Source organism: Vipera ursinii (genome assembly GCF_947247035.1).
Source record: "Vipera ursinii genome assembly, chromosome: Z".
NCBI lineage: Eukaryota > Metazoa > Chordata > Lepidosauria > Squamata > Viperidae > Vipera > Vipera ursinii.
Window position 1 is genome coordinate 4,075,432 of NC_139517.1, and position 26,569 is coordinate 4,102,000.

Sequence of the window (26,569 nt, forward strand, 5' to 3'; positions counted from 1 at the left end):
GGGTGCTTTTACTTTTATCACCCCTTAAGGGCCTGGATGCACGAGGGATGCCGGCTCCCAATTTGAAGCAGGATTAGCTGAGGCGACCCTGTTGAAAGCGGCCTCTTTTTTCCTCACATAATGGGCTCCCTCAGGAATTGCACTAAGCTGCCAGGCTTTAATAAGGTTTTAATAATAAGGGTTTATGGAGACCTTTGGCCCTTCCGAATCTCCATCCCGCCTCGGCAGCCTACAAAACCTGCCCAGTTTCGGGACAAAAGGCCGCCTATTTTGCCTCCTCGCTAGGAAACTGGGCGAGGCGAGCAACTCGCCAGGCCTCAGCCGGGAGACCAGGCCGCTGTTGCCGTGGTAACTGCGCGACCCCTCCCCTTTTTCCTTCGCTACAGGAGCTTCGCGGCCTCTGACCCGCCCGGAAAGTGGCTCCCTTTACCGACTCGGCGACCAAAGGCCCAATCGGGTCTTTGTTTGTAGCCGGAAGGGCTAACCAATCAGGGCAAACCTCGCAGGGGAGGATCCTTTCGCTTCAGTCCACCCGCCACGCTGTAGCCCAATGATATTCGCTGTACTTAATAAACTTTCGCGTTTTTTCCGCTCGTCCAGCCAATCAGCCGGCCCGATAGTTTATTTTTTTTCCCCGTCGGCTTGCCCAATTGGCTACTAGGAAACCCCGCCTCTGTCTTAACAACCATTGGTTTTCTTACCTGCGAGGGAAGTAAAGGTAAAAAGAAAAAAAAGATCTATCTCAATACGCCTTTCTGAGCCGTGATCGAATCAGCGGGAACGTCACTATAGAAGCCCGCCTCCCCGAGGCAGACAATCCAATCGGCGGCCGAGATTTTCCCTTCGGGTCCCTCCCTCTTTTGACACGCTTCATCTTCCCTCCTCGTCTTTTCAGCCAATCCGCGGTTCGGACGCCCCTGCGCACGCGTGCTGCGCCCCCTCGCGAGGCGAAGGAGAAGGGGAGGGGTACGGTCCTGGAGGGAGCAGCGTCCGCCGCCATCTTAGAATCGCTGCTGCTCCTGCTTGGTTTGCGGCCGCGTCTGAGGAGGGAGCGAAGCCCTTCGGAGGCCGACGGGACGGACAAAATCGCCGCGGTCTAGCGGCCAAAAGGGAGGGGGAGGTGGGTGAGTGTCTTAGCGGGTGAAAAAGAACCCAAAACAGCCAGGCCTCCGGTGGTCGAAACGACGAACGGATAGCGGCGGTGACGTCACGCCGCGGACGGTGACGTCAAACGGGGGCTTAGAATTTCCCTCAGGGCTCCGAAAGAGGTGGCGGGGGGAGAGAGAAGAGGCGCAGCTGCCGAAAGGGGCGTGGTTTCGGTGGGAGGGCGTGGCCTGCTCCCCCGTCCGGTACCTTTCGGCCTTTCTTTCCCGGAAGTGCGTTTTGGGGGAGGGGGGGCTGTTCGTCTTCAGGGCAGGTAGGTGACAAGATGGAGCCTTGGGGAAGGCAGGCAGCCGGGGAACATGGCGCAGAGGGTGCCCTGGTCCATGTGGCGCTGTTTTTTCTACCCACAGGCGCTGGGGCTGCGGTGTGCTGGTGGCTCGTTGCCTTAGTCGAGGAGAGGAGGAGAGGGAGAGCGAGAGAGGTAGGTTGCCACCATTGGGCCCATCGGATAAAGGCAGTGATTCTCAGCTGGAAGACGTGGGGACTTCGACTCCCATCATTCCCCAGCCTGTATGGCTGCCTGGGCGATTCTGGGAGTTGAAGGCCAGACATCTTCAGGCCCCCCTCCCCTCCCCGTCCCCCAGGGTGGGGAATTCTGGGAGTTGAAGGCCAGACATCTTCCAAGTTGCCAAGGTTGAGAAACCGCTGGGATAAGGAATAAGCCACAGCCCTTTCAGGCTGAGGGGTGGGGGAAGTGGGTTAGAAACCTGCTGAAAGGCCTTGTGTTAAATGGGATGGAATTTCAGAGTAACTGAATAACAAAGAGTTGGAAGGGACCTTGGAGGTCTCCCTAGTCCAGGGGTCGGCAACCTCGGCTCTTTTATGACTTGTAGACTTCAACTCCCAGAATTCCTGAGCCAGCATAGCATAGCATAGCAAAGCATAGCATAGCATAGCATAGCATAGCTGGCTCAGGAATTCTGGGAGTTGAAGTCCACGAGTCATAAAAGAGCCGAGGTTGCCGACCCCTGCCCTAGTCCAACCCTCTGCTCAGACTTGCAATAATGGAATTGGAATGTCCTTTTTATTGGCCAAGTGCGATCGGACACACAAGGAAGACCCGGCCTAAACTAAACTAAAGGAGACCCTGAATCGGTGCTTCTCAACCTTGACTTTTTTAAGGGGAGTGGGCTTCCAACTCCCAGAATTCCCCAGCCATCTATCCTGGCAGGGAAATTCTGGCTGGGAGTTGGAAGTCCAATCATCTTTAAAGTCACTAAGGTTGAGTCACTGCCCTAGACCATTTCAGACAAAAGGTTGCTTAGTATAGCCTTGCCTTGATTTATTCCTTGGCCTGGCCCTTGCTTGGGGTCTTCCTTTGCAGGTTTGTTTAATAGAGCTGATTTCCAGATGAATTATTCCCTGATAAAGCTTCCTTGAGGAAAAAACATTTCTACCTCAAGGGGGAAAAAAAACCATAGTTCAGTTGCCTTTGACCTGGATGACTGAGAATCTTCGTAGACGCTTATTTTCAGTGAATTTGAGATCTTAGGGCGAAATTGCCCTGATTTATGCTGTGCTTATGCCCAGAAGAGTGGTCACCTGCCATCTTTGCAGGCCCTGTGAAACTCTATTTATGTCATTTTTGTTTTTGAATTGGATAATGAGCGAATTAGACTCTTCAGTAAACACGGAATAAGAGTCTAAAGGCATGGAGGTGGCTTAGAGCAGGAAAATGAAATTGGTTTCAAGCCTGTTTGTTTTTAGAAATCTAGAAGCCTGTGTCTTGTTAGAAAAGGCTTGTCATAAGAGATTATTATCTGGTTTTGCATGTGTGACTTCTTCAAACAAAGCCTAGTAAACAAGGAAGTTGTGTGGATATGCTGTAGTGCAGATCCTTCATAGTAATAATAAAAGCAGTGGGTTTGGGTGAGTGTGTTATTATACTATGGGATTACAAAATCTATTTTTGTTTTCGGATTTCAAAAAGGATTCTTAACTGCCACTTGGAACAAAAAGATCTTGGGAAAGGGAGGTAGCAAGGTGAAATTTTAATAACAATTGGAGGTTTAGGAACTTCCAGCTTTCCCTCCCCCCCCCAAAAGTGAATGTTGGGAATATTTCTGATCTATTGGATCTCAAGGCTGTTAAATGTGTTTTGAGAGTGCACTTACTTGCTTTTATTCACAGATCCTAAAATTTGGCTGTGTGGAATTTTGCAAAGTTATAGAATAACCATGAGTGTTGGCAGTGTGGAAATAGGGAGAGAAACTTCTTTGCGTGTTTTGAGTTTTAAGTAAATAAATCTGAATGTAATGTCCTCTTTGCATAAGGCTCTTATGGGTACCTTGGCATTTCAAAAGGCTTCTTGTGTCTGTAAGCAGCCTTACTCTGTGCAAAGAGCTACAATTGGCTGATTTCAGCAATCTGCATACTATTTTTGTTAGTTTTCCACAATTTGCATGACGTAAACTAGGAACAATCAATGTTGAACCTTTCTGCTTATGAGCCTGTAAGTTAAAAAATTTGTGTTCCCCACACCTGCTGGTTGGAAAATTTTAAAACTCATTTGTACTGTTTGCTTTTCCAGTAGAATGTTACAGTGTGTGCTTCCAGAGCTCTAGTTGTTTAAAAAAAAACTAGGGCAATATATGTTCTTTATTGCTAGATATTGTCAGGGTTGTTTTTGTTTTTTGGCTTGGTTAAATTGTTAGGAAATGAAAAGGGGTTATTTGGTTGAATTTCCCACTTACATTCCAGTAAATTTCCTTTTATTTTGGAATAAGTACTAACTCAAGTCCTTTCCTGGGTAACAACAAAGTGCAAAAAACATCAGAGTAGATGTATAGTTGCTGATAACTTCTAAAGCAGTTCCATTACAGTTATGCTGATGTGTTCTTACTTTAGAAATAAGGATGAACAGTCTTGGTACTTTGCTGGAAGGAATAATATAAAGGGTTTGCCCTTGGAAATTCAGATAAGCTTTTTAGAAACTTACATGTGCTTATATAGAGCAACTTGCAAATGATAGCAAACTCCTTTATTGAAGACCGCGTCTGTAAGGATTACTGGTAGGTGGGTGGCTTGGCTCTCTTTCGGAAAGAGAAAAATTCAAGGAAAGCAAGGCAGGAGGAGATAGAACTAGACATGCATTGGCAGCTGAAATTTAACGGTGCCTATGTTGAATTTGTGAGTATAGTCAAGGCTATGGTCTTCCCAGTTGCAATATATGGCTGTGAAAGTTGGACCATAAGAAAGGCTGAGCACCAAAGAATTGAGGCCTTTGAACTATGGTGCTGGAGAAGACTCCTGCGAGTCCCTTGGACTGCAAGGCGATAAAACCGGTCAGTCCTAGAGGAGATCAACCCTGACTGCTCTTTAGAAGGCCAGATCCTGAAGTTGAAACTCAAATACTTTGGCCACCTAATGAGAAGGAAGGACTCACTGGAGAAGAGCCTAATGCTGGGAAAGATTGAGGGCAAGAGAAGAAAGGGACGACAGAGAATGAGGTGGCTGGATGGAGTCACTGAAGCAGTAGGCGTGAGCCTAAATGGACTCCATTTAGATGGTAGAGGACAGGAAGATGGTAGAGGACAGGAAGGCCTGGAGGAACGTTGTCCATAGGGTCGCGATGGGTCGGACATGACTTCGCAACTAACAACAACAACAAATGTTGAAAAGGTTCCGCGAAAGACGCAGAAATAAACGGATTGATTCCTTCTGCTGACAACATTTTGGAGCATCGGTTTTCAACCTGTGGGCCACCAGGCTGTCACAGGAGATCCACGGAGGCTTGAAGAAATGTGACAATTGGGGCGGGGTCCGTGGCCACAAAAGCTATATAAAGTCCATGGTGAAGAAAAGATTGAGAACTGCTGTTTTGGAGAATGCCTCCCCCCTCCCCCCCTTAAACTTGTTTCAGGAAGCTATCGTTCTGTTCTTCTAATATGAGCCTCGGTTTAGTGCTCTGATCTGCAGGTACTTAAGGCTCACGGTACAACTTTGATTTCTCGTCCTCAGCTACTAAAAAGCTAGCAGCGGGAGGATAGAAAAAGTTTAGGAAAGGGCCAGAATTGTTGTGAAATCTTCCTGGGAGTGAAAAGAGGGTAGTTTTGCTCCTGTTTCGGGTTGATGAAACCCGTTACGTTTATGCCACTGGTGATCCTACGGGTTGTAAACGTTTACAACGGATTGAGCCAAACGGGACAACTCGTAAAGGTAAAGGTTCCCCCGCACATGCGTGCTAGTTGTGTCCGACTCTAGGGGCCGGTGCTCATCTCCGTTTCAAAGCCAAAGATCCAGCACTTGTCCGAGGACGTCTCCACGGTCATGTGGCCGGCATGACTAGATGCCAAAGGCGCACGGAACGCTGTTACCTTCCCACCGTAGTGGTCCCTATTTTTCTACTTGCATTTTTTACGTGCTTTCGAACTGCTAGGTTGGCAGAAGCTGGGACACGTAACAGGTGCTCTGCTACGCAGCACTCGGGATTCGACCCGCCAAACTGCCGACCTTCTGATCGACAAGCTCAGCGTCCTAACCCACTGAGCCACCGTGTCCCTTGGGGCAACTCTAGAATGTTCCATTTTGCCCACAGGATGGCAAGGTCCAGAAGAGCTGCGTAGCATTCCCAATTTTTCTCACAATGTGTGGATTCCCAGCTCCCAGAATTGGTGGGAGTTGAAGGCTAGGGCATGCTGAGAATTGAAATCCACGCATCTCTGAAAAGTTGCTAAAATTGAGAAATGCTGCATTCCCAAATCATCAAGCTTTGCAAGCTCTACTTAGATTCCAAAGTTCTGTGAAAGTAACTGCATGTTTGACTAAATTTATGGGCGCCTGAAGCGTTATTGCAGGATATTGTGTTTCCCCCCCCCCCAGCCAAAAAGCTGGGATTCATTTTTTTTTCTTTCTTAACCCTTCTCCTTCTCCCTTTCTCATCTCTCCTCTTTCTTTCTTTCTTTCTTTCTTTCTTTCTTTTTCTTTCTCCTTTTTCTCTTTCCTTCTTTTAAACATGTTTATAAAATGCCTCTTTTTCTCTCTCTTTAAGTTAACACTTCATGCTTGAAAATAGATGAATATTTGATTGCAGTATTGTGGCAAACCATTTGAACCAGAATTGTAAAACTCATTTACAAATCAACTTTTAAAAAAAGAATGATAATGTGGCTTTTAGGATTTCTTAGCTACTGATAGATAGCACAAATTTTTTTCTACTCTTTCCCTTCATCTTTCCATCCAAACATTTTCTACGACTTTCTTCTCCAGTCTGTTGATTTTAAAAAAAAAACTGGATTTGAATGCCCGTCTGGCCATCTCCTTCAGAAGCAAGTTATGCTCGCAAAATACTTTTAAATTACGGTATAGTTCTACCTTAACCCAGTGGAGAAACAAACATTTGAATGAAATAGAGCTGGAAGGGACCCTGGAGGTCTTCTAGTCCAGCCCCTTGCTCAAGCAGGAGAACCTTTACCATCTCAGACAAGGGACTGTCCCAGCCTCTTCTTAAAAATCTCCAGCGATGGAGCACCCACGATTTCTGGCGGCAAGCTGTTCCACTGGTTTAATTGTCCTCGCTGTCGGGAAGTTTCTCCTTAATTCCAGGTTGCTTCTTCTCTCTCTGGTCGAGTTTCCATTTGCTCGTCCTTGACAATCTGAGGGATTTTGAAATAGGAGGTCTCTTAGGATGGGCTGGAGTACAGATATGTCTGTGAGCAAAGCAGAGAAAATAGAAGCAAAGGCCAATTGTTATAAATTACGGTTCCCTTTATGTAAAAAGTTGATGGATAATTAATTTGAAAGCGGGGGTGGGTGGGGGGGTGGTTGTTCTTTGCTGGATACGCTATCCAGAGGATTCCAGAAAGGGGTTTTTAGAGCACAATTCCATTCCAGAGTGTAGAACTTTTTTGTCTCCAGGCAACTTAGATGGCCCCAGCCCCTGTTCTATATTCCACTTCTCAGAGCCATTCTGGCCTCCCCCTCTTCTTCCAGGCTGTGACCAGCTCCTTTGCCTGCTAGACCCGCTTCTCCACCAGCGGCTCCTGTGCCTCTGGGTGGTGGGGAGCCCACCCATTTGGGCCAGCCATGGATCCGGCGTTCCCCCATCCATCCCGGGATCCTGTGAGTATCCAGCCTTCTTTCCCTTTCGTTTGGAGAAGATGGCATGGTGGGTTAAAGGTTAGGCTCTGACCTTCTTGTTTCTTAACTCTTCTCATTCATAGACCCAAGAAGATGGCATGGCCTCAGACGACTTTGACATCGTGATAGAGGCTATGTTGGAGGCCCCGTACAAGAAAGAGGAGGTGAGGAACGAGAGATTACAAATCAGAAAGGTGTTCAACCTGTGGGAAAGTATTACTACTACTTTGTATTTTGCCAGGGATCCAGAGATAAGTTCATAGCAGTTTGCAGTCAGCCGCTGCTTTTGTGTTTGCTTCTGGCTCTCTGCTATGCCGACTCCCATGAATTGTGGGGGAGGGGGGGAACCGTGGGGAAAATGAAAGTAAGGGCTGTATCTCTTGGAGATGCTGCCTCAAGGCCACCCAGCTGGAAGAAGCAGGGGGACCGCATACCAAACTGCGCTTGGACTGTTAGGAAAACATCATGCCTGAACCTAATGGGTTACAACACTGGGGGAGGAGCAATGAGAGATAGTTAAGGGACGGAAAAAGTAGTACTTAGGGATTTGGGGACGCGGTCCTGAGTCTTGGCTTTGCAATACTCCAATCCACTTGACCTCTAATACAGAGGTCCCCAACCTTTCGGGCACCAGGGACCGGTTCCGTGGAGAGAGGTTTTTCCCGCGTGGTTTTGTGTGCTGGCGGCATCCCGCAGATGGGGCTTTGTTTATGCGGCCCGGTTGCTGGCATGCCGCAGCCCGGTACCAATCCACGGGCCAGGGGTTGGGGGACCCCCTGCTCTAATAAAACTATACCTTTCTCAACAAATGGAGTCAAGGATTGTTTCTGTTTAGAGGTGGTAAGTTGTGGCAGGTCTGACACCCATGTAATTCAAGATGGTTTTCAAAATATTGGTCAGTTTCCTTTCATAGCAGAAAAAGAAAAGGTATAGAAAGGTGTGTCAGGAATTTGTATAAAGTTAAAATAAGGTGGCTGGCTGTCCCTTTTCTGCTGAATTAAGCCTCCAGTAGGTGTTCCTAGGCGTAGCTTATGCCTCCTAGACCAGGGCTTTTCAACCTTTTCACCCACTGGACCACTTTTAGGATATGGCAACATCCGAGTACCACCAGTTGCCTAGCAAGGTGTCAAAAACTTGATGACCCCCCCCAAAAAGGAAAAAAGTGATGAAGTACAGGTAGTCCTCAATTTACAACAGTTTCGCTTAGTGACTGTTTGAAGTTAAAATGGCGCTGAAAAAAGTGCCTCCCAAGCCACAGCTGAGTGAGACATCTGCCTGCCCGCCCGGCGGTGCTCTTCCTCATGTCCGAGGTTTTCATTTTTGTGAGCAATTTCTTGAGGATTGGCAGCGGGGGTGGGGTGGGGGGTGTTTGGTTTTTATTCCTCCCCCCCATCTGCTGGATGGTTGCAGCAGGTTTTGGTCACTTCACATGACCCTGGGCCACTGTGACCGTCATAAATATGAATCAATTGCCAAGCATCTGAATGTAAATCACAAGACCCTGGAGATGCTGCATCATTCCAGCTGATTGGCGCTTTTTCTGGGCTCAGCAGAAGCGCCAGGATCAGCGTCAAGCTCCAGCCGGAGCCTGGCGCTGATCCTGGCGCTTCCACTGAGCCCTGACAGCCCTGCAGCTCCAGTCTCTCGCTCAGGCTTGTGCAGTGCTGCCACCGGTTCAGCTCCTTCCCATCCCCCGCTACCACTTTTCTAGGATGGTTGTGTACCACCTTCCATGTGCCAATGTACCACAGGTGGTACCCGTACCACTGGTTGAAAAGCCCTGTCCTAGACACCCCATCTCGCCTTGAAGAAGGGTAAATCTCTCTTGGAGTCTGACACAGGATGAAGAGGAAGACAGAGGGTGGGTGGGGATCCCACTCCCAGTGTTGCTGGTCTCCATTTACTTGGGAGTCCGTCTTACGACCGCAGTTGAGCCCCCACCTTTCTGTGGCTAAGCAAAACGGTTGTTAAGTGAGTTTTGCTCCATTTGATAACAATCTGGCTTCCCCGTTTGACTTGGCTGGTCAGAAGGTCACAAAAGGACTTCAATGACCCTGGGCTGCAGCTGTCACGAACCAGTCGCCAACATTTTGATCACATGGCCACGGGAATGCCGTGGCAGATATAAGTGTGAAACACGATCAAAAGTCACTTTTGGGGTGCTGTTGTGACTTTGGTCACTAAGTGAATGCTTGTAAGTCGAGGGCTACCTGGAATGGAAACATAAGTGTCCCCTTTTTTCATTGTTTGCCGCTTGCGCCAGCCTCATTCTCGCAGTCCCTGTAACTCTATAGTCCCGAGTCTGTGTTGTGCAGAATATTGTGTTTTAAGGATTATCACTCCAGTCTCAAAAGACGTTTCAATCTGTGTTAATCCAGCTCTAAACTCTTATATGTTAATATTTATTGGAGACAGTCTCTCAGCTGTCCTCGTTCTCTGCATTCTCAGTAACGAAAAATGCAAACGTTGAGAGGTGACGTGGGGTGTGTGATGTCTTTAGTTGGGCCGAAGTGACTGGATAGTTCAATCCTTTTTTTTTTTTTTTGCTCCTAAAAATTAGGACTGAAATTCTAAGGAACACATGAAAAAATGGAGGATGCCCTTTGGAGGTTAGAGTTCAGGATTCCGCCCTCCGCATTTGCAAATGACAGTTGAAGCCTGCTGATTAGCATTCTCTCTCGGGGGTCACTTTGCACCTCTAGCTAGCAAAAAATCAGGCTGTGGGTTGATACAGGTTTTAAGTGCAAAAAGGGGATCGTCTTTCCGTGCCCGCCTCCTCTTGGTGCCTCTTTCCTGCTGAATCCACTCTTGTATTTGTTCCAGGCCCAGCCAGGACCCTCAAAGCCGCCAGCTGACCCCCCCACAGCCCAGGTAATGTCCAAAAACGGACGAGGAGGAGATACGAGAGGGAGCTGGAGGACTACACTCTATAACTGTGGTGGCGAACCTATGGCACAGTTGGCACGCAGAGCCCGCTCTGGGCACGTGCGCCATTGCCCCAGTCCTAGGCCTTCAGCTGGGTTTTATAAAAAAAATTTCGCTTTAGGCCTCTGCCGCCGTGTGCAAAAAAAAAAAAGGTTCAATCAATCAATTTCAACTTCTCACGGGGGAAAAAAAAGTCTCGCAAAGTTGGAATTGATTGATTGAACTTTTTAGTCCCATCCAGTCTGCCGTTACCACCACAGCCAGGCCCACCCGGCACCCGACGATACATAATTGGGTTTTTGGATTGCAGTTTGGGCACTCGGTCTCTAAAAGGTTCGCCATCACTGCTCTATAAACTCCTTTCTCCCTTAGCCTTCGCAGGAGGAGCAAGGAAAAGAAACGAAGAAGGACAGCGCCCCCAGCAGCAGCAACGGGGAAAGCAGCAGGTGAGCTGCAGAGGCTGTGCGGATCCCCCTTTGCTTCTCCCTCCTTCCCTCCCTGTGTCGGAGTGATTCTCATTGCTGCCTTGCTTCCTCCCTCACAGCAAAAAGAAGAAGAGTAGGAGTCGTAGCAAGAGCCGAGACCACAGACACAGGTAGGGATGGTCCTGGAGAGAGATCACAGAGGAAGTGGGCAGGCCCAGGCTGGGGTTGGTGCAGAAGCAGAAGTGTGTGTGTGTGTGTGTGTGTTTCCCCACGTAGGGAAGCTGGCACAGGGCCTTTGAAAAGTGGGGTGGGATGGGGGATCATGGCATGTCAACTGCCACCTTAACGCTTGTTTGTTGCTTTGCGACCGTGCAGCGAGTCTGCCACGAACTCTGGGGATGGGAGATGCTTAGGGGAAAGCGAAAGTAATAGCTGTATGTCCCCGAGATGCTGCCTCAAGGTCACCCGGCTGGAAGAAGAAAGCAGCTGCATGCCACAACCTATGCTTGAACCGACCTTTCTGAAAACCTCTTGCTTAAATCTGATTGGTCATTTGGGGGTGGGGTGTGTGTGTGAGCGATGGGAGGCAGTTAAGGGAGGGAAAAGTTGAACTTAGGGATTTTGGCAGGCGACTCTCAGGTCCGGCTATATGCATTGCTGCGATACGCTTTCTAATGAAAGTTACATCTTCTGAACAAATGGAGCCAAGGATCGTTTCTGTTTAGAGGTTTTAAGTGCTGGCAGGTCTCACGTGGAAGGTGAGGAGTCAAAAGAAAGGCAGGTTATTTCGGTGTTGCTTGCAGGTAGTCCTCGATTTACGACTGGTTGCTTAGCAACTATTTGAAGTTATGACAAACCTGAAAAAATTTAAGGCCTAGATTCGAAATTCCAAACTTTTTGGAGGGGGGGCCCTCTGCAGTCACATGACTAAGCTTCCAGCACTTTGAAACACAGCCTCGTTCATGGCTGTGTGTAGCGTCCCATGGTCAGCAGGGATGAGGATTGCAGGCTGACTCTGCCCTCTGCCAGCAGTTCGATCCTGACCGGCTCAAGGTTGAATCAGCCTTCCACCCTTCTGAGGTTGGTAAAATGAAGACCCAGATTGTTGGGGGCAATAGGCTGAGTCTGTAAACAGCTCAGAGAGGGTTGTAAAGCACTCTGAAGCGGTATATAAGTCTTCAGGGCCACCGCTATTGGCATTCTGATTTTTTGTCAAAACCTTGCCCTTAGAGAATCCTATTACCACTGCTGCTACTGCAATAATAATAATAATAATAATAATAATAATAATAATAATAATAATAATAATAATAATAAAATCTGGTTGCTCACATGATCACCTTGCAACCCCTTGTGCCATGGCAGCTGTAATTTGCAGCCTCCCATCTAGTGGTGGGATTCAGATACGTGAACAACTGGTTTTTGTGTGGATGCCGCTTCTGGAAGTCCATTCCGGGCCTGGGCAACAAAAAAATTAGCTACCAGTTCTGCCAAAGTAGTGTGAACCAGCTGAACCGCTGGTTCTATGTTGCTTTTTTTTTTAACCATTGTTGCTGCGGCTGTTGATTTGAAAACTCCCGTAAATAAATGGAGAGACTTTCGGGATCTTTCCAGAGTTTGTGATTGGTCAAAGGGCTGTTCCGCTTTTGAGGCTTTCCGTTTTGTTTTTCCTCCCGCTGGGCTAAACAGAATCGGTTCCCTCAGCAATCCAGTTGCAGGGGAAAATAGCAAAAGACATACACACATACACACATACACATACACGATGCGCAAATCAGATATGCTTGCCTTCCTAGCCGTAGTCGGGACCGAGACCGTCATCGCAGACGCAGCCGAGATCGCCGCAGCCGTCACCGGAGCAGAAGCCGCCATCGGAGCCGCAGTCGGGATCGTAGGCGGGCCAGCCGATCTCGGAGCCGAGAGCGCCGACGGGAGGAAAGAGTCCGCTACCGCAGCCCACCTCCCCCCGGGTAAGCCGTCCAAAAGCTCGGATGAGACCATAGTGTGGTTCTCCCAAAACTGAAAGAATGAAAGCTCAGTTTTACTGCGAAGAATGGTTGAAGTAACTGGGTAGGTCTGGTCTAACGGAGGGAAAAGGTTGGGGCGACATGATAGCAGTTTTCCAATATTTGGGGGGCTGCCACAAGGAAGAGGGTGGAGGGGGGGTCAACTGACTAATTTAATTGGGTTTTAGTTTAACTTCAGGGTCTGTAATTTAATCATACTTATAACTGATTTTAATTTGTATGTTATATATTTTAATTTTCCCTGTAAACCACCCTGAGTCCTACGGGAATAGGGTGGTATAAAAATTTAAATAATAAACAAACAAACCTCCAAAGCAGAGGTCCTCAAAACCCGGTCCATGGACCTGCACTAAGTTCACGGCATGCCAGAAAACCGGTCTGCGCAAATAAGCGAAGCCCCATATGCGGGATGCAGGCAGCACATGAAACTATACCCCCTGCGGTCCGCGGAAAAACCTCTCTCTGCGGAACCGGTCCCTGGTACTCAAAAGGTTGGGGGGGGGCTTTGCTCCAAAGCTCCAGGACAAGAAGCAACGGATGGAAACTCATCTAGGAGAGAAGCGACCTAGAACTAAGAAGGAATTTCCTGACAGTGAGGACAATTAACCAGTGGGACAGCTTGCCACCAGAAGTTGCGGGTGCTCCATCACTGGAGGTTTTGAAGAAGAGACTGGACAGCCACTTGTCTGGAATTGTATAGGACAAACTGCGGGCCCGGACGTGTCACGTGGAAAACTGCGCCCACCCCACTGCCGGCAATGGGGAAAAAGTTCCGTCGCGAGTTTGACATGTCTGGTATAGGGTCTCCTTAAAGAAAAGAAGGAAGGAGAAGAGAAGAGATGGAGGACAAGAGGCAGAGGAAGGAAGGAAAGAAGAAAGAAGATGGAGGGGGAGGGAGGGAAGGAAGGAAGATAGGAAGAGGAGAGATGGAGGGCAAAGGAGAGGAAGGAAGGAAGGAAAGAGGGAAGGAGGGAGAAAAGGACAGAAAGGAAGAGAAAGAGAAAAGGGGAGGGGAAAGGAAAGGAAAGAATTAAGGAGGAATTTCCTGACAGAACAAAAAGTAAAACAGCTTGCCTCCAGAAGTTGTGGGTGCTCAAACACTGGAGGTTTTCAAGAAGAGCCTGGACAGCCATTGTTTGGGACAGGGTCTCCTCCTCGAGCAGCGCATCGGACTAGAAGACCTTCCAAACCTACTATTCTACGTTTGATGAATAGTGCTCTGAAACCACAAGTTAGGAAATGGAATTGAAGCGGGCTGAATTCTGGGATTTTTCTCGTTCTCCACTTCTTAGCCTGGCCTCCAACTTGGGAAACATTTTAGGAGTATGAATGTCTGAAACCCGGCTGGCTCACTTACGTGAATGTGTTTGGGCAACCGTCAAGGTTTTTTCCTCTTGGATCTGTGGCACTCCAGGGCTGGTTGGCAACTTTCTGAAAGGCACTTGTCAAGATGGATGTGACTCAAGATGTTGACGGGCAGACTGCTCAGAACACGGAGGATAACCTGTTCTTTGGAATTCCTCATCTGGCTGATCCGAAGCCATTTTAAAGGATCCATTTTTCGAAAAGGGCCGAAACGTCTTTACCACAGCCAGTACTGTTGATGGGACAGAATAAATTGTTTTGTTTCTAAGGATTACACAGGTAGTCCTTGACTTACGTCGAAGACCAGGTTCAAAGTTCTGGCAGTCGGGCTTCCTCTGCAGTCACATGACTGAACTCGGGGCGTTTGGCAACACAGCCAGATTCACAGTCGTCGGCAGCACCCTGTGGTCACCCGACCGTGTTTTACAATGGTTTTGCCGAAAACTGGCATTTCCAGTTTTTGGCAAACCACCCCCACCCCCCGCATCCATAGCAAAGCCTTGATTTGCTTAACGACCGCCGCAAAAAACAACATAAAACCGAGACAGTCATTTAACCAACCTGTTTTTTTAACGACCATTACGCCACATGACTGTAATGGGCAGGCTGTAATGCGATGACGAGCAAGGCAAATTGTGCTGCGTCACCCGTGCTGCGATTGTGGGGCCACTGCTGAAGGTTGCAATCTGGGCTTGTGTTGTGTTTCTCTGCAGGCGACGGTTTGGACACAGCAAGAGTCCCTTGTTCAGAGAGAAAAGCCCCCTCCGGTGAGTAGCGCAACTAGGGAGTAACAGAGGACTCGTTATGTGCCACGTCTCTTCTCCCGGGCATCCGTTCCGTGTCTGGATCACCCCTCTTGTCTCCAACAGGGAACCCCTGGGCAGCTTGAGCCCCGAAGAGCGTGATGCCCGCACCGTGTTCTGCATGCAACTGGCTGCCCGTATCCGCCCTCGAGACCTTGAGGATTTTTTCTCTGCTGTTGGCAAGGTCAGGTCCCCTTCCCTTCTTACTTGGCCCCAAGCAAGGGCTTCTGGCCCATTCTGGTGCTTACTTCCCACCAACCTAGTTAGCACAGTCCATGTTTGCAGTTAAGCGGAGTAGTAGATACCTCAGCCTCTGGTTTTATCCCTGATTTGGCTAGTGGTTAAGGCGCTGGCTTAGGAACCTGGAGACCGTGACTTCTACCGTGTTTCTCTGAAAGTAAGGCCTACACCAGCAATAAGCCCTAGCTTGATTTTGGGGGGTGGGCCTAATATAAGCCCTAGTTTGGGGGCGAGGCACACACCTAAAAATCAAGCTAGGGCAGGGATGGTGGTGTGGAGCTGCCCCACCCGCCCCGCACCCACTTACGTTGGAGCCAGGCCTCTCCTCGCCAACCCACTTCTTCTAAGGCCTCTTCTGCAGCCAGGCCTGCATTTCTCAGTCACGGGGCTTTCCTGAAGGCCTGTGCAGCCAAGAACCGAGCTATGGGTTCAATCCATAGCTTGGTTCTGCAAGACCTCAGCCGAGCACCAAGCTATGGATTGGATCCATAGCTCGGTACTCGGCTGCTTAGGCCTTCTGGAAAGGCCTGACTGTAAAACACAGGCCTGAATGCAGCTGCACAACTTTGGCCCCAGAAGAAGTGGACCGGCTGGGTGGGGCTGTTGGTGCTGGATGTGAGGTAAGGCCTACCCTGAAAATAATACCTGGTGCCTCTTTTGGAGGCAAAAAATAAAATAAAATAAGACCCGGTCTTATATTCGGGGAAACACAGTAGTTCCATCTTAGACACAAAAACTGGGTGTGTCTGGTTGAATCACCAGGAGACAGTGAATTCTAGTCCCACCTTAGGCGTGAAAATCAGCTTGGTGACTGGACTAATCACCAGGAGACTCTTGAGTTCTAGTGCCACCTTAGGCAGGAAAGCCAGCAGGTTGACTTTGGGCCAATCACACACACTCAACCTAATCCATCGCATAAGGTTGCTTTTGTGGGAAGAAATATTGCCTGCGTTCTCTGCCTTAAGTTATTTATAAAAAGAATAAAGCTGAGGTAAAATATCTAATAAAAAGAACAAAGGAGACCCAAGCACAAGATGTTTGGCACCTAGGACTCTTCCGGTAATGTTCTCCTGAACTGTCACTTTGGCCAGGTGCGTGACGTACGGATCATCTCTGACCGAAATTCCCGCCGCTCGAAAGGCATCGCTTACGTCGAGTTTTGTGAGATACAGTCGGTGCCGCTGGCCATCGGGCTGACGGGGCAACGCCTCCTGGGTGTGCCCATTATCGTTCAGGCTTCCCAGGTTTGAAACATTTTATTTTTTTAAAAAAAAATTAAAATCTGCGGTAGGGGTCTTCAAACTTGGCCCTTTTAGGATTTGTGGACTTCAACTCCCAGAATTTCTCAGCCAGGCATGTTGGCTGAGGAATTCTGGGAGTTGAAGTCCACAAGCAAGGGCCTTCAAACTTGGCCGTTTTAGGATTTGTGGACTTCAACTCCCAGAATTTCTCAGCCAGGCATGTTGGCTGAGGAATTCTGGGAGTTGAAGTCCACAAGCAAGGGCCTTCAAACCTGGCCCTTTTAGGACTTGTGGAGTTCAACTTCCGGAATTCCTCAGCCAGGCGTGCAAAGAAATGAAGGAAGGAAGGGCAGAAGACAGGAATGCGAATTTTAAAATGCATATTAAAAATAATACAGGTGGGATAGAAAGTACGATTTGTGGGATTGCGAACAGAGCGAGCCAAAGGGAAGACGGAATCTCCCATGATTAGATTGAGCAGAGTCAGGAATCCTTAATTTTTTTAAAAAAATTTATTTTTAACAACGCTTAATCTCCGTGGGCCTTTTCTGCCTGCTGTTCACCCGCACACAAAACAGGTGTCAAAAACCTTCAAACAATTCTGACTGCGGCCGTCTTCACTACGTTTTTTTTGCTTGCCTACAGCAATGGGAAGGAGGAGATGCTTGCTTCTGGTTTAGTCATAACAATAACTTTCCTGTGGGAACCAAGGTCAAGCTGTGTGTACAGGTTTTGGTGGGCTGGAGCTGGGGCATCGGTTAGAAAGCCCTGCCAAAGTAGTTAATTGGGGGTTGTGATTTATGACATATTACAGGGGTGGGAAGTTCAGCTTGTTACCGTGTAACTTTGGGAGGGGGCGGGAAACTGTCAGTCTTGGTTTTTTTCCTTTTTTCCTGCCGATACTACGGAGCCATTAAAAGTGCCCTTGTGAGGAAAGCAATTGCCTCAGAGTTCATATTCCTACTGGTCTCACCTGTCGGAACCACAACAACAGGAATTTGTCAGGAATTTGTCCCCCAGTCCAGGCAACTGGACTTTTTGTTTGTTTGTTTTTTCCTTTGAAGCCCTTTCACTTCTTATCCAAGGAGCTTCCCCGGTTCATCTTGCATTGCTGAAGAACTGAAGAAGCTTCTCGGATGAGAAGCGAAACGTCTTCAAAAAGAAAAAGAGGGTCCAGTTGTCTTTTTGAAAAAGCATCTTTGGGACAACCATGACTCAAACTTGGCAACTTTATGACTTGTGGACTTCCACTCCCGGAATTCTGGGAGTTGAAGTCAACGAGTCTTTAAAAGTTGCCAAGTTTGAAGACCCTTCCCTAAATATTCATGGGCCCTGCAAATGGAAGTTCTTCCCTCGTTGTTTTTGGCCAGATGTGGGGTTGCAGGTAGTCCTCGATTCACGACCGCAGTCAAGCCCAACATTTATTTACGTCGCTAAGTGAAACATTTGTTAAATTATTATTTATTTTATTATTATTTTAATTCCATTTATATCCCGCCCTTCTCTGAAGACTCAGGGCGGCTTACAAGCTTAGCAGTAATGAGTCTTGCCTCAGTTTTTTACGACCTCCCTTGCTCCAGTTGTTAAGCGAGCCGATGCAGTTGGTAAATTTAGTTAACGCGGTTCAGGGAATCTGGCTTTTCCCCCGTTGACTTTTGCTTGTCAGAAGGGTGGCGGAAAGCGATCCCGCGACTCGGGGACACCGCCACCACCACCACCGTCATAAATACGAACCCGTCGGCGAGCCTCTGAATTTCTGATCACGCGGCCGCAGGGATGCGGCCATGTTCTAAGCACGAGAAACGGCCTCTTCCCCCCCCTTGTGACGTCGTAACTTCGGGCGCTAAATGAAAACCGTTGCAAATCGAGGACTACCTTTAAAAAATAAACTGGGTTATTCCTGGCTGTTTTTGACACCCACACCCCTCCCAATTTGTGACCTTAGGCGGAGAAGAACAGGCTGGCAGCCATGGCTAACAACCTTCAGAAAGGCAGCGGGGGTCCCATGCGGCTCTACGTCGGTTCTCTTCACTGCAACATCACCAAAGAGATGCTGCGGGGGATCTTTGAGCCCTTTGGCAAGGTAGGGTTGGAGGAGGACACAGAAAAGGGTGTGTGGGGTGCATGTGTGTGTTTGTGTTGATCCTGGAGCCCCAAGGGCACAGCCTTGGCTTTATAACTCGCGCCGCCACCTCTTCTCCTCCGCAGATTGACAGCATTGTGCTAATGCGGGACCAGGATACTGGACAATCCAAAGGCTACGGCTTCATCACCGTAAGTTGGGGGTGGATTTTCTCTGCACGGGGCAGAGCGGAAATCGGCCTCGGCTCTTCTTTACCAAGACACAGGCACCTGCAACGTAACAGAATCACAGAGTTGGAAGGGACCTTGGAGGTCTTCTAGTCCAACCCCCCCCTCCTCCCACTCAGGATTCCATTTGAGACAAGTGGCTGTCCAGTCTCTTCTTAAAAACTGTCCAGTGTTGGAGCATTCACAACTTCTGGAGGCAGGTGGTTCCACTGGTTAATTGTTCTAACTGTCAGAAAATTTCTTCTTAGTTCTAGGTTGCTTCTCTCCTTGATTGGTTTCCATCCGTTGCTTCTTGTCCTGCCTTCTGGCGCTTTGGAGAATAGCTTGACTCCCTCTTCTTTGGGGCAGCCCCTGAGATACTGGACCACTGCTATCTTGTGCCCCCTTTTCCTTCTCTTCATTAAACTAGACATACCCAATTTCAGCAACCGTTCCTGATATGTTTTAGCCTCTCAAGTCCCTTAATCATCTTTGATGCTCTTCCCAGAGTCTCAACATCTTTTTTACACTGTGGTGACCAAAACTGGACGCAGTACATGTGTAAAAGGTTTACAGTTGAATAAAAATAATAGAATAGCAAGAAACCCTAGACCATTTCAGACAAATGGTTGTCCAATCTCTTCTTCAAAACCTCCAGTGTTGGAGCACGCATAACTTCTGGAGGCAGGTTGTTCCACTGGTTAATTGTTCTCACCGTCAGGAAATTTTTCCTCGGTTCCAGGTTGCTTCTCTCCTTGATTAGTTTCCATCCGTTGCTTCTTGTCCTGCCTTTGGGTGCTGTGGAGAATAGTTTGCCCCCCCCTTTTCTGGCAGCCCCTCAAATATTGGAAGCCCGTTATCATGCTGCTTTCTCCAGTTTGCAGAAGCAGAATGTGCCCGCCGTGCCCTGGAGCAGCTGAACGGTTTTGAGTTGGCTGGACGGCCCATGCGGGTCGGACAGGTCACCGAACGGCTGGACGGCACCACCGACATCACTTTTCCCGACGGGGCTGATGAGCCCGACCGGTCAGCTCTGAACTTGGGGACCACCGGCTCCCAGCTGCAACTAATGGCGAAACTGGCCGAAGGTGAGGCACCCTGGTTGAAATTTGGAAGCCAGGGGATGGATTCGGTTTACATTTGGGAAGGGCCAGTAGCAATGGGGTTAATTCCTTTCGGGATCATAGAGGTATATTTTAGGAAGCTTGTTTGGCAGAATAACGGAATTGGATTGTGTGTTTGTGTGTGTGTGTGTGTGTGTGTGTGTGTGTGTGTAATGAAGTCTGTGTGGAAGAGAAGGAGGGACAGAAAATTGCACAAAAAAGTGACGTTTGACCAATTGGCTAAACAGGACTGTGTCTTTTTTTATTACAAGTTTTATTAATTTTCCAACTTTACATCAAAATATCAAAATGTTTAGAAAGCAACGTGGTGATTGGGTAAACAATAGTCCAGTACCAAAATCATTTGTGCCTATCTCAGGTTAGAACATCTAACATTTTCCTCTCTTGTTTCCCACAATTACTATGTCACAAATCAAGTTACTACAATTCTAGTTATAGCACAGTCAGTTAAGATATTTATCAGTATATTTTTAGTTATAGTTGTCGTGTCCTGTTTTTTTAAAATTTTACCCATTTTCAATTACAGTGCTCCAATTTAGCCTTTAAGATCCATAGTATTTAAGTTTCGGGTGACCCAAATTTCCCCTACTTCATTAAATAATAGTTGAACAGGGCTGTGTCTTGATCGGGTGTGGAAGGCAACTGCATAGATCCAATCTGGGTCTGTCACCAGAACCAGAGATTTTTGTCTTTTGAACTTTTGGACTTGTCCAAACTTTTCTCTATGGGATTATGTGTGCTTTGGGCTATTCTGATGCTTTGTATTCATGTGGTACCGTCCTACTGGTTGGTTGGTGTGTTGATGGCCAGCGATTGGCTGTTGTTTCCTTGTGGTGTCAACTCCTTGGCCCCTAAGTACTTAATAAGCTGGTGGCAAATCAGCACTCCTATTGACTGACAAGGGGCCCATTTCCCAGGCTTCAATCATTTCCCTGGCTGTTTTTGTCTCTGCTCGGCCAACAATCTCAGTAGCTGCGAAATTGTATGTCCTTGTTCATTGCAGTGTGAGGCTACCAATGAGTTCCAATCTCCCTGTCTGGCCATTCGCTCATGTTCTTGCAATCTGGTGGTTAGCTTCCTCCCCATTTGTCCTTCATAAGGTGCAATCCCCCTTATCAGGTACTCAATTTTGCAGCTACTAGGATTGTTGGCCGAGCAGGGACAAAAACAGCCAGGGAAATGTTCAAATCCTGCAATATTATCCCGGGACGCCTAGATTTGCCTTCATTCAGAATGGCGTCAAATAACAGTCAGCGCCAGAACGTCTCCGTGGCCTTAAAGATGGAAGCTGTAATAGTACATCTTCCCAGCCATAATTTTGGGAGGACCAAAGAGACGATGGCCCTGTGTGTGCAGGTAGTCCTCTACTTACAACAGCTCCCATAAGTCATGGCCCGAATGCTCCCTCCCCTCGGGAAGAGGGTGGTCTTTTTTCACTGCCCCGAGTGCGGCAGCCTCATTCTTCCCTCCCCAAAGGTCTTGTCTTATGTTTGCCCCACACAGCAGGTTCTGGGATCCCACTGACGACCACAGCAGCAGCTCAGGCTGCTTTGCAGCTGAACGGAGCGATACCTTTGGGAGCCCTGAATCCGGCTGCCCTGACAGGTAAGATTTTTGGGGGGTGGGGGGACCCAGGAGCAATTGGGAGTGGTCCTGAGGACAGGTGACTCAGTGTGTGTCAAACGCGGCAACTTTTAAGATGGTTGGACTTCAATTCCCAAGCCAGCTGGGGGATTCTGGGAGTTTTAAGCCTGCCCATCTTAAAAGTTTTGCCAGCTGGGGGATTCTGGGAGTTGAACTCCACCCATCTTAAAGTTTGCCAGCTGGGGAATTCTGGGAGTTGACATCCACCCATCTTAAATGTTTGCCAGCTGGAGAATTCTGGGAGTTGAACTCCACCCATCTTAAAGTTTGCCAGCTGGGGAATTCTGGGAGTTGACATCCACCCATCTTAAATGTTTGCCAGCTGGAGAATTCTGGGAGTTGAAGTCCACCCATCTTAAAGTTTGCTGGCTGAGGAATTCTGGGAGTTGAAGCCCACCCATCTTAAAAGTTAGCCAACTGGAGAATTCTGGGTGTTGAACTCCACCCATCTTAAAGTTTGTGGGCTTGGGGATTCTGGAAGTTGAAGTCCACCCATCTTAAAAGTTTGCCGGCTGGGGGATTCTGGGAGTTGAACTCTACCCATCTTAAATGTTTGCCGGCTGGGGGATTCTGGGAGTTGAAGTCTCCACATTGTAAAGTCCCCAGCTTGCGTAAACTAATCCAGTGAATGTTTCTCCAGACTGCTGCTTGGCATTACACCAAATATCTCCTTTTAGCATCTTTTTTTTTCTTCCCCTCCTACGGGAAATTATTCCTGGGTTCCTAACGCTTTATCTTTCTCTCACCCCTACAGCTCTTAGCCCAGCGTTGAATCTGGCTTCACAGACACTGGCCTCCCAGTGCTTCCAGCTTACAGGCCTCTTCAGTCCCCAAACAATGTAAGTCGCTAAAACAGCAATGTCTGGTGTGTGTGTGTGTGTGTGTGTGTGTTTGGCAGGAAAGAAGTCTTTGCGCAGGGGGGGGGGAAGGAAAGAAGACTTTTCACCTGCCTTACGTTCCAAATTTGACAATGCAGACCTTTTACAACCTAACTTTAAGATCTGTAAGTCGACCCAGGGTGGATTTTTGCCAAACGGGATACCTGAAAACTCAAGGTCTTCTCTGCCTCGTTCCCTACCCCCCCTCCACCCCCCACCCCGCAAAAAAAAAATCTGAGCCAGGTGACCCTTGGACCCCAAAGTTCCCCACGGCCCTTCGATTTTCTGTGAGCAGTTTTACAAGACAAAATGGCTTACCCGCGAAGACCTTGGTGCTCTCCGAGCTGGGTTGTTTTCTTGCAGACGTTCTGTGACCCAACTAGGTAACATCGCCAGTGCTAGCAGGGAGTGGGGTTTGTGGAGTAGAGGAGGAGGAGGAGGAGGAACAAAAGGTGGTGGAGGAGGAGTAGGTGGAAAGGAGGAGGAGGACCGTGGGATCCTTAGTGCTCAATCAATTTGGTTGCTTTCTTGCAGACGTTTCATGACCCAACTAGGTAACATCATCAGTGCTAGCAGGGAGTGGAGTTTGTGGAGTAGAGGAGGAGGAGGAGGAACAAAAGATGGTGGAGGAGGAGGAGTAGGTGGAAAGGAGGAGGAGGACCGTGGGATCCTTAGTGCTCAGTGAATTTGGTTGCTTTCTTGCAGACATCATCAGTGCTAGCAGGGAGTGGAGTTTGTGGAGTAGAGGAGGAGGAGGAGGAACAAAAGGTGGTGGAGGAGGAGGAGTAGGTGGAAAGGAGGAGGAGGACCGTGGGATCCTTGGTACTCTCTGAACTTGGCTGCTTTCTTGCAGATGTTTCATGACCCAACTAGGTAACATCACCAGTGCTAGCAGGGAGTGGGGTTTGTGGAGTAGAGGAGGAGGAGGAGGAGGAACAGAAGGTGGAGGAGGAGGAGTAGGTGGAAAGGAGGAGGAGGACCGTGGGGTCCTTGGTGCTCTCTGAACTTGGCTGCTTTCTTGCAGATGTTTCATGACCCAACTAGGTAACAGTGCTAGCAGGGAGTTGGGTTTGTGGAGTATAGGAGGAGTAGGAACAAAAGGTGGTAGAGGAGGAGTAGTAGGTGGAAAGGAGGAGGAGGACCGTGGGGTCCTTGGTGCTCTCTGAACTTGGCTGCTTTCTTGCAGACGTTTCATGACCCAACTAGGTATCATCAGTGCTAGCAGGGAGTGGGGTTTGCAGGAGGAGGAGGAGGACGAAGACTGTGGGGTCCCTGGTGCACTCTGATCTTGCTTCTAGGAAGTTTCATGACCCAGCTAGCTGACATCAGGGGTAGTAGGGAGTTTGCAAAGTGGAGGACGGAGGGGGGAGAAATTCAGAGGTGAAGGACTCCTTGGTCTTCTGAACTTGGCTGCTTTCTTGCAGACGTTTCATGACCCAACTAGGTAACACCATCGGTCTAGAAAGGAGTTGGGTTTGTGGAGTGGAGGAGGAGGAGGAGGAGGGATGATGGGACTGCAAGGTCCTTGGTGCTCTCTTAAACTCGACTGCTCTCTTTTAGACGTTTCGTGACCCAACTAGGTAACGTCATCCGTCTAGCAGGGAGTGGCCTTTGTTCTCGTTTTTACAGCTCGCCCTCGGCTTACAGCCACAATTGAGCCCAGGACTTAAGTCGTTAAGTGAGAAATTTGTCGGCTGAATTTTTGCCCCATTTTACCACTCTGCCCGCACCCGTTAAGTGAATCGCCGCAGTTGTTCAATGAGGCAGACGCTTGTTAAAACGAATCCGGCTTCCCCGTTGACTTTGCTTGTCAGAAGGACGCAGAAGGGGAGAATCGCAGGATTAAACCCACCACCACCACCCCGGGACACCGTGGCCGTCATAAATATGAAGCGGTCGTCAAGCATCCGAGTGTAACTCACATGACCCAGGGGGAATGCCGCAGACGGCCACAAGTGTGAAAAACGGCCCCAAGTCCTTCTTTTTTTTTCCCCCAAGGCCGTTTTAACTTTGGTCACTAAAGGAAGCGTCGTAAGTGCGGGGACAACCGGTATCTCCCGCTGGCTTGTCCTGGGGAAGCGGTCTGAGCGACCGGCCTGGCAGATTCTCCAGCGCCCAGACTCCTTCCTCGGCCCGTTAAATTCCCTCCCGGCCCTTGGTTCTCCGTTCCGTCCTTGGAAGTTTCCCCCTCCGCCCTAGGGCGAAATTGCGAGCGGCAGCGCGAGTGGCCGAGGCGTAGAGAGAAGGGAGTGGGAGAAGGACCTCGGGGAGGGACCTCGGGAGGTCATCCAGTCCAGCCCCCCCTTCCCTGCTGAGTGGGGAGGCCGAGGCGTAGAGAGAAGGGAGTGGGAGAAGGACCTCGGGGAGGGACCTCGGGAGGTCATCCAGTCCAGCCCCCCCTTCCCTGCTGAGTGGGGAGGCCGAGGCGTAGAGAGAAGGGAGTGGGAGAAGGACCTCGGGGAGGGACCTCGGGAGGTCATCCAGTCCAGCCCCCCCCCTTCCCTGCTAAGCGGGGAGGCCGAGGCGTAGAGAGAAGGGAGGGAAGGAAAAGGGCCCGGGTGGAGAGGAAGATTACTAACCTCTCTTTATTTTCCCCTTATTTTGCAGGTAAGGCCTGATCCGGTCTCTCTCCCAACCCACCCCCCCAACTTCACCCTTCCGGCCCTTCCTCTCCCAGGGAGCTCGGAAAGGGGGGGGGCCCGGAAATAATCATCTCCACACCGTTAACAGCCTCATCCGGACAACCTTTTTCTCTCTCCCCCCCCCCCCCTCCAATTGGATTCCAAAGCTGGGGGACGGACTTTGAAGGATCTCTCTCTCTTTGGGGGGGGGGGCAGGAGAGGAAGAAAATCCTTCTGAACACGAACTCTGATTTTATTCCGAATTTCCCTCCCGCCGAGTGCTGGGGAGGAGGAAGAAGCTTGTATTCTGAAACACCCCCCCCCTTTCTCTCTCTCTCTCTCCCTCCCTCCCACCCACCCACCCTCCCCCTCCTCAAGCCCTAATTGGAGGAGGGTGCATTATCCCCCTGGGGGGAGCTCCTCCTCTCCCCCCACCCCCCACCCCTGCAAGTGATGGAATTGCAGCTTCTCTTGCTTGGTGGGCTTCGGAGGGCCAGGAAGACCCTTGGCTCCATCCCTCCCTCCCTCCCCTCCTTCTTTCTCTCTCTCTCTCTCTCTCTTTTTCTCCTCCTCCTCACCCTCTGCTCTCGGATCAGGCTGCTGAGGCTCGGCTGGATGGCTTTGGGCGGTCCTGGCAGCCGAGACGGGATCTGTGTGTGCGCGCACGCACGCACGTTGTACATAGACCGGAGAGGCGCGCAAGCCAGCGTGTGGGCGGGAGGCCCGCGCGGTGTATATCTCTTCCCCGGTTTCCCACTCCCCACCGCCCCCACCCCCTCCTCGATCTGTACCCATGGGGATGTTTGGGTGTTTCCCCCACCCCCTTTCTCTCTCTCTCTCTCTCTCTCTCGACCCTCGTCTCCCCTTCATGGTGTCTCCCCATTCTTCTCCGGCTGCACCCCCCTGTTCCCCCCCCCGTGTCCTCGGAATCCTTCAGAGAGAAACAACACCCCCCCCCTCCCCGTCCCCTCCTTTTCAGATTTTCAAAGGTGTATTTTGGTTTTTTTTTTTTCTGTTTTTTTTTTCTTTTTATCTCTTCTTTTCGATTTTTCTGTTTTTCTTCTTCTTTTGCTTATAAATGAATAATAAAAGTCACCGAACGGAACCGTGCGTACGACTGCTCTTTTTTTCTTTCTTTCTTTTTTTCTTTTTTTCTTTCTTTCTTTCTTTCTTTCTTTCTTTCTTTCTTTCTTTCTTTCTTTCTTTCTTTCTTTCTTTCTTTCTTTCTTTCTTTCTTTCTTTCTTTCTTTCCCCCCCCAAGGAGCGGGAAAGAGTTTCTCCTGAAAAGAGAGGGGGGAAAAAAACACCTTTAGGACGAGGGTAAAAGTGTTTGGAGAGGGAAGGATTTTTCCTCGACATCCGAGAGTCCGTGCAAGAAAGGAAAGCAGTCCTCAGTTCCTTACTTTGATCAGCGTTTTCCAAATCGATCAATCTCTGTCTGTATATCTGTGTATCTGTCTGTCTTTATATCTATCTGCCTTATCTATTTATCTCTTATCATCTGTCTTGTCTATCATTTGCCTATCTGTATTTATCTATATCTTGTCATCTGCCTATCTGTCTCTTATCCTATCTATCTAATCATTTGCCTCTGCCTATCTGTCTCTTATCTATCATCTGCCTATCTGTCTTATCCTATCTGTCTTATCTAATCATTTGCCTCTGCCTATCTGTCTCTTAGGGACGCGGTGTGGCTCAGTGGGTTAGGACGCTGAGCTTGTCGATCAGAAGGTCGGCAGTTTGGC

At 49.0% G+C, this 26,569-nt stretch overlaps 1 protein-coding gene across 4 annotated transcripts; it reads left to right on the forward strand.

Annotated features, from left to right (window-relative positions):
• The first annotated feature begins 963 nt into the window (after positions 1-963).
• Positions 964-25,929, forward strand: RBM23 (RNA binding motif protein 23). 4 transcript variants are annotated; one of them, XM_083377723.1, is made up of 17 exons: positions 964-1,124; positions 1,515-1,585; positions 7,096-7,224; positions 7,326-7,406; positions 10,066-10,113; positions 10,540-10,613; positions 10,712-10,762; positions 12,389-12,562; positions 14,698-14,751; positions 14,854-14,971; positions 16,119-16,271; positions 18,214-18,351; positions 18,477-18,542; positions 19,435-19,645; positions 21,185-21,286; positions 22,080-22,164; positions 24,811-25,929. In XM_083377723.1, the coding sequence occupies exons 3-17, from the start codon at positions 7,189-7,191 to the stop codon at positions 24,812-24,814; spliced, it is 1,395 nt and encodes a 464-aa protein (XP_083233849.1). In that variant the 5' UTR covers positions 964-1,124; positions 1,515-1,585; positions 7,096-7,188; the 3' UTR covers positions 24,815-25,929. The 4 variants fall into 4 exon arrangements, with proteins under 4 accessions (XP_083233849.1, XP_083233850.1, XP_083233851.1 ...); XM_083377724.1 differs by having other exon boundaries at positions 980-1,120; XM_083377725.1 differs by lacking the exon at positions 964-1,124 and having other exon boundaries at positions 1,211-1,585; positions 22,080-22,168; positions 24,816-25,929.
• The last annotated feature ends 640 nt before the right edge of the window (positions 25,930-26,569 follow it).